Raw genomic sequence first — 12,251 nt, forward strand, 5'->3', positions numbered from 1 at the left:
ATTTTCTGTGCTGCACTTCCAATATGATGTACATTTTAAAATGTAAGTGGAACATGTTTCTGGTTTTAGACTCAGAATAAAGTCCTGAAAGAAGAATGATTTCCTCAAAGGATATAAAAGTTTTATGTATAAATATAATATATATTTAATAGTAATATAATATTGCCATATTGCTTTCCAGAAAGATTGTCCAAATATTTCCTCCCCCAAATCTTATATTAAGATACCCTTCCTGCTACATCCTTGATTAACATTCTTTTATACTTGAAAAATGTATCTTAAAAGCTCTGGCCTGGGTTTTGTTTTCAAGGGCAGTTGAGGGTTAACTTGACAAATACCTCCTTCCTCCCCATTTTTAAAGTTTAACTAAAAACTGTGGAGCTGCTTCTGTGTTGTTTGGATGATAAGAAGAGCACTTGTATAATTGGTTGGGTGTAGTCACAGCATGTGCCTTAGGCACAGAGTAGTTGTAAATATGTGAATATGTCTTAAATATGTATAGCTTTGAATACATAAATACCTCTGTAGCAGTTGTTTTGTGGACCCGCAGTTTTATGCAAAAAGTTGGAGATAAATGTAAAATTTCAGCAACGTATACTTGAGTTTTGACTTCAGATTAAATCAGTAAATATTTATTGAACATCAACTGTGTTATGAGAGGAACTATGTTATGAAAGGCTTCCAGAAGTTTTAACCTAGATCTCTATTCTACCCTATTCTCCTTTTGGCCACAGATGATACAGTAGTTTCTTTTTCATTCATAAAACTAAACTAGTCTGCTCCTAAATCACTAACACATAACCATTTCATTTCTTTCATAGCAGTTATCTGCTATTAATCTAAAACTATTTTGTTTACTTGCTTATTTGTATTCACTTTTCCTTTTAGACATTAAGGAAAAGTGAGGGCAAAACCTTGTCTGTCTTATTTGCTGTTGAATCGAGTGCCTCGAGTGTATGTTAGGCACTGAATAAAATACTGAATAAATTAATGACTTTTAAAATGGACTGAACTTACTTTTTGACCCAAAAAGCAAATTGTGGTTATTAGTTTCAAACTACTTGTCAAATCTTTTATGAAGACTGTTAACACCTCTTTGTTGTGCTCTTATGTATAGTCTGGAATTGTTATGCAAAGAATTTAATAAATGACCGTAAGGAATAGGAAAAATAGCAAGAGAGCTAATATATCCACAGATCAGCCTCTAAGTAATTGAACTTGTAAATTCAGTTTTCATTCTTATTACATGCCTGGGGTCTTTCATGCCAGATGATAAGATTTTTAACCTACCTATACTTTAGTCAGGCTCCTGGCTCTAGACCCTTCTTTTAGGCCTATCTGTGTACTTCCTTATAAAATCCAGTTTTAACAAGAACCCCCAACCCTTGATATCTGATCACCCTCCTATCTGATCAGGTTCTTCATCCTTCATCATCCCCCAGGTGATGTCTGATCACCCCCTGCCTGTCTTCAGCAAGAATCTTGTTAGGTAGGTTTAGCCAGAATCCCCCTTACACCTGATGTTTACTCTTAGTAATTCTCCATCCACCGACACCCACCCTGGTTTCTTGGCTATAAATTCCCACTTGCCCATGCTGTGTTTGGAATTGAGCCCAGATCTATACTGAGGTTTCTTTTTTCCCTATTGCAATAGTCCTAAATAAAATCTGTTTTTTTGTGTGTTTTTTTTTATCACTTTAACTATTGTCCAGCTCTGGTTTTTCTTTGACACCGACCAGTGAAAGATTCCTTTTTTTGCAAAAGACTCTAGTCTTTTTAATTTTATGTCCACTTTGCCTGTCCTTAGTAGTACCTTGGTTATGTTTTCTGAATGAATAATGACTCATTTGAACCTCTTGTATATTTTCATGAGTCTTTGGTATTTATGTTGCATATACCCTTCTCATTTTTTGTACCTAGCAATATCTGCTTTTTATTAATTAGTTAACCAAGAACAGGCCCTTGGTTGTGTTTATACATGGCTTTTATTCCTTACTTAAAGTTGGACCATCTTATTCATGTTTAGTTACTAAAGAAATAATCACATTACAGCCATATTTAGATAACTGACTTTGTAGACCTCAGTGATATGTATTCCATCCTCATTCTATTAAAAAAAAAAAGATAGATGGGCATATATATATATTTTTTTTCAAAACTATTTAACTGAGATTTTATGAAATTATCCCAATTATTAAAAATCATTCTTTACCTTGGATTTTCTTCACTATTCTCCCAGCATTCAGATAATTTTCTCTCTTTTGAGTAAATACAAAATTTTTTTTGTCATTGATGCATTGGGGTGACTAAGTATATGAACCTTTTCCTCAGCAGACTTGACTTCTAGGAGTTTTTCTATGCATCCCTTATTTTCCTGTTCGAAGATATCCACTGAAAGCATCTCACTTCTCCCTGGAAATGTTTCTAAATGTGTCTATCCCTTGCCTGTCACTTATTGCTTAGTTCTATAAAATGCTGGAGTTTCATCCTGACAATAGATTGAGAAGCAGCTGACAGACTTGAATGCCATGCCCAGACACGTGATCTACTTGTCAAGCAGTGCAATTACAAATAGGCTGTGAGTTAAATTTTGGTGAATGGCAGCATCATTATTCATTTCACCTTTGTCTCAGTCTGTTTATACTACTAAAATGTATTACTGCATTTTGTTTTTGAGACAGCATCAGTTTGACCTCTATTAGAAACAGAGGTTTGTTTTAGTATCAGATAGAAATAAGCAAATATTCTTTATGTGAAGCAGCTGATACAGCAGACTGGGAATAAAGACAAAATTTTAAAAAGATGTTAGGTGACAATTTTTTTTAATTGGGCAGACAGATTATTATTATTGTTAAATATTTGTTACATATTTAATTTTTCAAAATGCTTTAAAGTGAAAAAGCAAGAATGGTGGGAATGAAAAGGGATAAGAGATTGAGGGAATGATTTAAGAATAATTGTGGGTATTTAAGAAAGAGGGCCTCTTCCTTTCATTGTGATCTCCCTTTGATGAAAATGGCAAAACAAAAGCCAACAAAGTGGGAAGGAAGCAGGAAATCCTAGTTAGTGACCCTCAGATTTGAATGTTTAAGAGCTGTAAAAATGCTTGCTTCTGTTACATTTTAATGCTTTCCCCTTAACTTGTTTTTCCTTTCTTTGTCCCTTTTAGAAAATCATGATTTTCATCTTTATTTCTTATTAAGGATGCAATTATAAATAAAATTTGGAAGCCATATATTGTGATGTGATTGTTAAGTGTGAGTTAAATTTTGAATTTTGTGGTTTGAGGGAAACCATTCCAGAATTTATTTAATCACTTCTTATGCCATTGCTGCTCCATTCCTAAGCCAGGACCCACTTCCTCCTCTAAATAGGTAGAAAACTGAGAAATTTTAGCCTCAAGTAACAGATCCTGGGTAAAAGTAAAGAATCCTGCCTGGTCCTTATTTTATTTCTGCTTAGCCCTTGTAGTTTACTTCCTGGTTGAAATGTGTTAGCGGACATGTTGAAATAAAATTCTCATTTCGTGATTATATATTAGGAAAGCAGGTTCTAGGACTAGGAAGTGAAATTATCTCCAGCACAGCAGTTGTTAGGAATTTTTCCAGAGATGTTTTGAGTTCTCAGCCATAATGGCCGTGGTCTTTGCATTTATTTATTTTTATTTACTTCTGTTTTTTTTTTTTTGTACTACATCATAGTTCCAGAAAGTGCTACAAAAATCATCATGTATTTAAAACAAACAAGCAAACTAGAAAACCCTCATGTCCTCAGGCTGTGTGAAGAAAAATAAAGCTCTCGTTTTTTGCAATACCCAATCATCAGTTTGAGCTGGCCTCTCCTAGGAACAGAATTTATTGAAGCAATTTATCCTGGCTAAATGTGATATAAATCTGTGTACACCTATGTACATGCAGGCTCGCTTCCATTACAGCAATGCTGCAGCATTAGTTTCCTTCATAGTCAGACCCTGTTTCTATCACACTGAAAGATGACTAAGAAGTCCTTTCTGTTTTATGGGGCACCCCACAATTAATAGACATGGATTAGTTGTGGAATTACTGATCAGACTACCAGAAATACTGGTTTCCAACCCCAGAATGAGTCTTAGGAGAGTAGGAGAGATGTTACCTAGCTTCCCTCTGAGTTTTAAGCATGGTTCCTGATTACCAAATTCAGTTTGTACTTTAACATTTTATTTAACGCAGGCCTAACCGAGATTCACCTGGCATTTTGGTTTATCTCCAAGATAAAAATTTGAAATTTGGTTATAGCTCTGAAGTTGTTTCTAGACATATTCAAGTCATAATTCTTCCTCTTTAATTTTCCCTTGTTTGTATTTTTTTGCACACCCTTCTCTCTTGTAGAAGGCTGTTTAAAAATGACCTTTAGGAGTTAAAGATTGTTTTTGTGTCCTCCCCTTTTCTCTCTTCTACTTTTTCAAAATACTGTATATCTTTCAGGAGTGTTTTGCTATGATTTGCATTTCTAATCCTTACCCATCTCCACCTTATTTTTGTTCCTTCTTGGAATATAAGAAATTGCTCTTAACACATTCGTATTGGAATTGCCATTCTGTGACAAAGAATTTTGATCAATGTTTCAAGAGTTGAGTTTCAATAATTAAAAAACAACAACAATATAAACCCTGTTAAATTCTTCAGAGAAATAGAGAAAATGGATGGTGATGCCTTTTAGTGCCATTTCTTTTATCCCCTGCAACAGCACACATCTGTTGGCTGCAGCAGAGCAGCCCAAGAACTCTTGGCCGAGAGCAGCACAAACAGCCAGAACATATTCACCCTGTAAACCCCCAAAGAGTCGACATTTGTTTTATTGCTGCTTTTAAAAACCTAGCCATAAATAGAATTAGAGGGGGAAGGGCACTGATATTTCTCCATTTGCCACAGACGATTGGTAGGGGGAGAAGGAGGCTCCCATTGGGGAGAGAAGGTTTTTATTTTTATTTTTTTATTAATGAAAATCATTTCCCGTGTAGCCCAATAGGATGGGTGCTTTGTTTTCTTTGGCAATAATCTGGGATAAACGGCCCTTGCCAACAGTCTCGTAGTTTATACACCAGGGAGCCAGATTATGGCCCTGTAAAATGGAGCACCCCTCCTATAATCCCTTAATTAATTAAATGACAAATTTTGGTCTTCTCTAGTTCAGAAATATGGCTTCCGCATCGAGCGTTCAGTGGATTTATTGACATAGGGATCTACACTGGTTGTAATTCAGCAGACTGGAGAAGTGTGTTATTATATACTGTAGCAGAAAGGAGGAAAATCTAGCAAAAGGTTTGAAATCCCTTTGACTATTTAGGTCTTTATTTTTCTAATTAAAAGTTTCAGTTGAGGCACAGTAGATTGTATGCCACCTGTCTAATGGGTCTCCCTAAAGTAGCCTGTGTTTATAGCTTTGGTAGACAGCATTCTTGGAACACCTGTTTCTAGGCTTGATATTTTTGAAGTACTTTTTTTTTTAACTCCAGCGTATTTAACATAACTTTTCCCCCTACCTCCCCTCCTCAGCTCCGCTCTGCTATATGAAATATGGGAGACGACAGACCGTTTGTGTGCAATGCCCCGGGCTGTGGACAGGTACGTTTACAATATACTTTATTGTGAATGTCTTGTTGTGAATCAAAGTGGCTGTTTTATCACTAAGGCAAAGAGTTTAAAGCCGGTATTTTACGTGATCACTGGAGGTAATCAGATCAGAGGATTTGCAGTGTGTAAATCCAAGTTATGAGGAAGTGTAGGCACTCTACTATAATGAAATCTGCCTTGCTCTCTTTCATATTGTTATTCTACTGGTGTTTCCCAGCAGTGTTAAGGAATACGTGTTGCTTTCTCCTCCTTTCTAAAGCGATCCATCTAAACACAAAGCAAGTTTACAAATACCTTCTCAACCTTCATGGATAAAAGTCTGTTTAACATATTTGGATAGGCAGGTGAGACTGCACCCATTCATTGTGAACCCCAATTTTCCAAAGTCTATCTGAATTTTCTAAATAAGAAAAAAAAATGTTTCTTTTGACTGTTGATCCAGAAAATCATTGTTAGCAGCAGCTAAGGGAGATATCTAAGAGACAGATCCAACATAGAACCTGAGATCTCACAGCAGTATATAATTATACAAGATTTCTCAGCCATTTTCCCCTGATGCCATGAAATGTCTTGTTCTGTGTGTCAGCTGCCATGTTATTGTTTGCATGCATGTACATAATGTGTCATTTTTTTCATCATACCTTTTTAATAAAGTAATTCTGTTGAAGCTGCCCTTTTTTTTTTTTTCATTTTGCTCCTTAACTCTTCTTCCTAGGCCCTCCCCTACTGCCATGTTCCACAAAGGATGAAGAAAGGAATACAAAGAAAGTTTTATCTGCCTTCATGAATTGATTTTATGGAACTTGAAGGGTTGAAATTTGTTCAGTTAGGAATATGTCATATGACTGTTCAGTGACACTTACTGGTAGTACATGAGATTGCAGACTAGTTCTACTAAACATTGTAAATACTTAAAAAGCAGAGAGAGTTAAGTTCCAGAAATTCCTAAGAACTGGAATTTGAGAAGTGGATGAGGGGGTGGTGACAAGGAATGGGCAAAAGGATGATTCCAAATTCCAGTAAATACTGAAAATTTCAGAAAAGACTAAAAAAGCCATTGTATTCTGAAGTATTCAGCATCACAGCTCGTATTTCCTTCTTAGTCAGTTTTTAACCTTATTGTTGACTGCATGTTTTCCCCATGTGGTTTATATTTTATTTTTTACAATACTAGCCACTTGAGAAAATAGGGTAAATTGTTTCACTTTGCAGGCAGCTTTATTGGAGTGCATATCTGTATCGGATCTCTCCAAATTTTTTGTGTGAATTTGTTGATAATAGTAATTACTGTGACTCCCATAATTGGTACCTGGTACCCTTTTTCACTTCTCTCTCCTACTTTAAAAATTGTATTTTTAGTGAAAAGATTAATTGTTGTCATACTTACATTTTTTCTTCGCTTTCTGTTTAAGCTGCTCAGTGCTCCTCTTATATGCTGCATGCTTAAAACCACCCAGACAAGGACTTAAAGAAATAAAAATGGATGACAAAAATAAAGGCATACATAGGAAAAAATATCTCTTAAGCTCTTTGAGAAGGATACAAATAAGGTTTCTTCAGGGTGGCTCATCAGAAGAGAGTAGTTTTTACTGAAATTTGTGAGATCCCGGAAGGGTTTTGTGTGTGTGTGTTTGTTTTTGTTTTGCATTTTTTTGGACTAGAGGTAGGAAAACAGTAGGGGTTTTTTACTTTGGTTCCTACTTGTATTGTTGGGTACTGTTTATCATAAGCATTTTCCTTCCTCTCTCTTTCTGTCCCATTTCTGAATTGTTTTTTGGTATTTTGGTTATTAGGATTCATTATAACCTCTGGTGAGATCCTGAAGGCCTTTTTCCCACTTGGTGCGTGTGGAACTCAGGGAGATTGCTACCTTCTTTTGGATTCGAGTTACTTGTTTATACAAAAAAAATAGAAAGCTACAGCCTAAGACTTGTAAGGTAGCATGATTCATCCCTTTAACTCCTTTGCATGTCAAAACTTTATGGTCAGATGAGATTGTAATTCTTATATTTAGTCTCCTTCCAAGTTTATCCCAGTATCTAGTAACAACTCTAGAGTGGGATCTCTAAGATTTACTGTGATTGCTTTATGTTATATGAAATAGTGAAAATATGGCAGAGAAGATAAATTTGGTAAAGTGAATTACCTGTGGCCTGTCCAACTTTCTTTTATCCCTTTTAAATGGTTTTATTCTGGAACCACCTTGAGGCCTTCCAGGCCTTCAAGCTGTTTATAGTCCACCATCATTGATTAAAATTCTCTATTCCAGAAACGGTAGAATAATAAAAAGGCTGTGTAAGTCCCAAGAGGGGTAATAAAGACCATAATAATTTTTGCAAGATTTGGGTTAGAACTTACTGCCATAAAAGTCTCAAAAATCTACCAGTTAGAGGAAAAGGGAATGAAAGCAAATTATAATTCAAGAGACTGATCCTTGAAAAACTAACAAACAAAAACTGTAGGATTCTTGCATTATTTCAGTATCTGTTTTATGCCCAGACTTTACCCCATGTACCCCTAAACTCTGAAATCATCTTATGCCTTAATATTAAGGGAAGGTGAAAGGAAAATTCACCTAAAATAGACTAGTGGATTATGCTCTCTCCACCATATAATCAAAACCACCAGGCTTTCAATGGATACGTAAACATGTTTTGGTTGCTAGGTCTTTAATGGCTGTTATTTTTGGCTTCTCTTCATGATCCACTTCCCAACAGTAATTCTGATGTGACACAGCTGAGTTCTAAATAAGCCGCATGTTCTTTTTTAAAAAAAAAGATGGCTGCTAAAGGTTGTGTTCTCTGCATTCTTATCTGAAAAGACAGGTGATAGGGTTTTTTGAGCTGTCATCCCTATTCTCCAGTTGAAACTGTTTCTCATGAGGCCCCATCGCCCCGTGAACAGGAACTCAGAAAGCGATATTCCTGCTCATGCCTCTCTGTGTAATGTGGTAGCAGGAGCAGTCAACAGAGCTCCCTCCAAAGAATGGGTTAGTGGTATTGCAGCAACAGTGCTCCAGATACTCTGTGGCAAAGGGCGGTTGAATTTGAGTTGTTTGGGCTTTTGAAGGGTTTATAAGATGGCATCTACTTAAAAACATTGTGTCTATAAAAAGGCTTTGCCTCTGTATTACTATTTGGTGCAGAATCTAGGAAATCTTGTAAGTTTTTAAATGCTTTTGGGGGCACTTTTACTTGAAGGTGGATCATAAAGTTCTGTTGTATGTGGAAGCAGGAAAAATTTACTATGTCTCTGTCAGTAATCTCGAATTTGAGATGTTATTTCATATAGATGCAGTTAGATCACTTACCTTTTGGATGTTTTTTTGTCGAATTTCTATTACCAGGAGTCAGCAAATTTCATATTCCATACCATCCTCTCAGGTGCATGACGCTGGTTTGCAGTACCAGTTATGCAGATATAAGTAGTCCTTCTGGTTACCATAATCAAGCCTATGAGCAGAAGCTGGTCATATGAGCTCATTACTTCGAATGTCTTTTTCCTTAAGAACAGGAACACATTTCCTCTGAGGAGATAGTGCTAATGGATGGTTAGTATCATCCCATTATTAGCTACTGAGAAAGGTTTCTGTCATAACCACTCTGTATTAATACAACTCTGTCCTTTTAAGAAAAAGTATTTTGATTGTTTTCTGTCCAGTGTGACCCGGAGGGGCTGTTAATCTTTTTCCCTCCTGGCCTATCTACTACCAGATCTTTCCTTCTCCCAGAGGACATTTAGGTACAGGTTGAGGTTCTGTTCCTGTCTTTCTGAGACATGAAATGTGTAACTAGCCCAGAGACCTCCAGAGCCTGTTTTCCCTTTCTAAGGCCAAGAAGAATAGTAGAGCCCTAGTGTGGTGGGATTGAGGGCAGCTTCTTGTACATCCTTATCTTGTCTTATAATAGGAATAATGTTTATGGTGCTGTAGTCCTGGCTTCACATGGCATTTAACCAACCTCCAATATGGTTTATTGCTTTGTGTCCTCTGCCTCCATGAACATTATCCCTTAAATCTCTATTGCTTTGTAATATATGAGGCAACAAATAGCTTCTATGATTGGTTAAATGCTGGCATGCTACAAAGGTATATGTTTTATTGCCTTTGTAACACAATCTATAGAGTTTATTCTGGTTATCCCAGCCCTCCCATAAATGGGCCATACAGTACTATGGGACTGTAAATTTTTAATTCTCTCCTTTTGGCAAGTTTCCCTATTACCTGGCATTAGCACAAAATAAAAGTAAGGAAGAATGGGTTGATGCTGATTCCTAATTCTTTATGTTGGGAGAGCATCTTGAATTGGAGAATAACAAGGGAAGAAATGGCTCTGGTAGGTAAATGCTGTTTGTGGTGGATATGCTATCTTTACATGGTTCAGCAGGTGAGGGCAATTTCAGGCAAACAAATAAGCTTTTCTTCCTCACCCCCTGCCAAGAGTTTTAAAAAATTTTAAATTTTTATTTAATAATTCATATTTTGTTCAATAATTCATCTAGTTCCCATCTGGTAAGAGTGCTCACATGCTGTCAGACAGCTGAAAATACACTGCATTATACACAATTAGGCCAAATGCTAACCTTGTTCTTTGTAATAACATGTTGATTTTGCAGTAACTTTCAGTCCACTCTGAGTATGCTGCCGCTTTATGTAACCTTGTGATGGAAGTAGACCACTGTTATGCACCCTTTAGACAAAATTGGGACTGGGACAAGAAAAGATGTAGAAGTGTTAAAAGCAAGGAATTAGACCCAAGTTTTTTAACATCAGATCTGGCACTCTTGACACCTGACCTTAGAAACATGTGGCTAGTTATTTTTGTTTTTCATGTTGTATTTATTATGTTACCAAGAGTATAATAGATGAAAAGCATCCTTGCTCCAGTCTGCCCAAAAAGAAAGAAAAGAAAAACAGGCTATATGCATCTAACTGGAGCTATACCCAAGAAATTAAGGTGAAAATTTTCAATTATTCACTCTTGTTTTCTGTGGTTATAAATTAATATTTAGAATGGGAGCCCAGACACTGTTCTCAGAGTATTCCTCATAGGAAAAAAAATCTATCTTTATATCTTAGTTCTTCCTAAGTTAGGAGAGGGGCTTTTTCTTCGTCCCTTCGTTTACAGACTGCTGAGTTTATGAAGTACCTTGGGGATCTAAGCGCTGTCTTTCATTAGTCCTTCTTTGCCACCCTGCAAAACCACATATAGCTGGGTTGTTAACTTACAAGGAACTGTCATCATTGTACAGAATTCTTCATTCTCTGATCTTCGAGCTAATGCGGCAGATTGAAGAACAGCCAGTGCGATCCCTTTCTCTGGTTAGCGTGTTTCTTTAATGCAGATTGACTTGCTCAGCAGTAGCATTTTGTCTGAAGCCCTTGTTAGGCCTGCTCTGTATGTGGATTCATAACACATCTGTGTGTACATCTACAGTGCTATATAAATAATAATAAGTAATCACCAGATGGCCTATAACTGCTCCTCTGGACCCGCTGGGTCTCTTGAAGCTGTTAGTAAAGTCTTCTGGCGTTTTGCTGGGGAAAACTTGTCATAGATTTATTTCTAAAAAAATTCAAACTCACAACTGGGTGTTTAGGACTAGATATTGCTGTCTGTGTTGTAAATATTTAACAGGCTTTGTACAATGACAAGTAAAAGTGCCATTACTAACCACACACAGTGGCTGTGGAGCTCTTCTTCCCTCCTGGCCATTTAGAAAGGAAACAAAATGCCGATAAATTGTGCATTATGAACAAGGTGTAAGAGATGCTCTCTGGAAGCTCTTTCATAGGAGAAGAAAGAGAACTTCATTGCACTCTAAAGATGTAACGGGGCAAACTTAAGCTTTTTAACCTTATGGCAGCGACTTAAATGAAACACAATGCTCCTTTTAAATTGGACTTTGTAATTCAAGAAAAGCCTCTTCACCTAGGGTTTGGTCAGAGCCAGGTTTTGATCTTCAGTCTTTACAACCAAATGCTAAACTCCTTTGAAAGGGTTACTGTTGACTGTTAGTAAACACTTAGCTAAATTTTTAACTTTTGGTTGTTCTAAAGATTTAAGACATACATTGTTTGTCAATATTATATATGTATTGTATATTTATTTGTATATATAGTATATTTATGTATCGTATATTTACATATTGTATGTATAAAGTAAAGCATCTGTATTTTTAATCCTCTTTTCATTTGTTTTTGTAAAAAGGGTTATATATTTTGTTTTTTGGGAAAAAATCCTATTCTGGCTTTTGCTTATAATTCCTGTGCTATATTTTGCTGTATTAATAATCTCCTTGCTCCAGTATCTATTACAGGGTACTTGCTCAGTACAAAAATGCAGGTTTTTAAAAATCAAAACATAACTGATTACTTCTAAATTCTACTGGTTTTAATTTTTGCTTTGTTTACCATAAGATAACAAAAAAAGGTTTTAAACAGAAATTGCACATCTTAACTCCAAAGCCTAGTTTTCTTTTGTCTGTTGAGGCTTGAATCTAACCACAGAGGACTGCCCAATAAATCATGGCACATGGCTGTTACTTTCAAGTCAGGATGTGTAAAATGCTTTCTCTTTCAAAATCTCATTTTGAAGAAATGATATACAAATTGTAAGGGAGAAACGCTGCTATTAATAG

The 12,251-nt window shown here is 36.1% G+C and overlaps 1 protein-coding gene across 9 annotated transcripts in view; it reads left to right on the plus strand.

The window, feature by feature from the left end:
* Positions 1 to 12,251, plus strand: part of LOC108394770 (cyclic AMP-dependent transcription factor ATF-7) — a 95,498-nt gene that overhangs the window by 11,827 nt on the left and 71,420 nt on the right. For all 9 annotated transcript variants that reach the window (XM_037007223.2, XM_037007225.2, XM_017656523.3 and 6 more), the window contains exon 2: positions 5,535 to 5,603. In XM_037007223.2, coding sequence (XP_036863118.1) covers positions 5,556 to 5,603 — 48 coding nt within the window. In that variant the 5' untranslated portion in view covers positions 5,535 to 5,555. The remainder of the gene's footprint in view (positions 1 to 5,534; positions 5,604 to 12,251) is intronic.

Source organism: Manis javanica, chromosome 10, assembly GCF_040802235.1.
Source record: "Manis javanica isolate MJ-LG chromosome 10, MJ_LKY, whole genome shotgun sequence".
Lineage (NCBI taxonomy): Eukaryota > Metazoa > Chordata > Mammalia > Pholidota > Manidae > Manis > Manis javanica.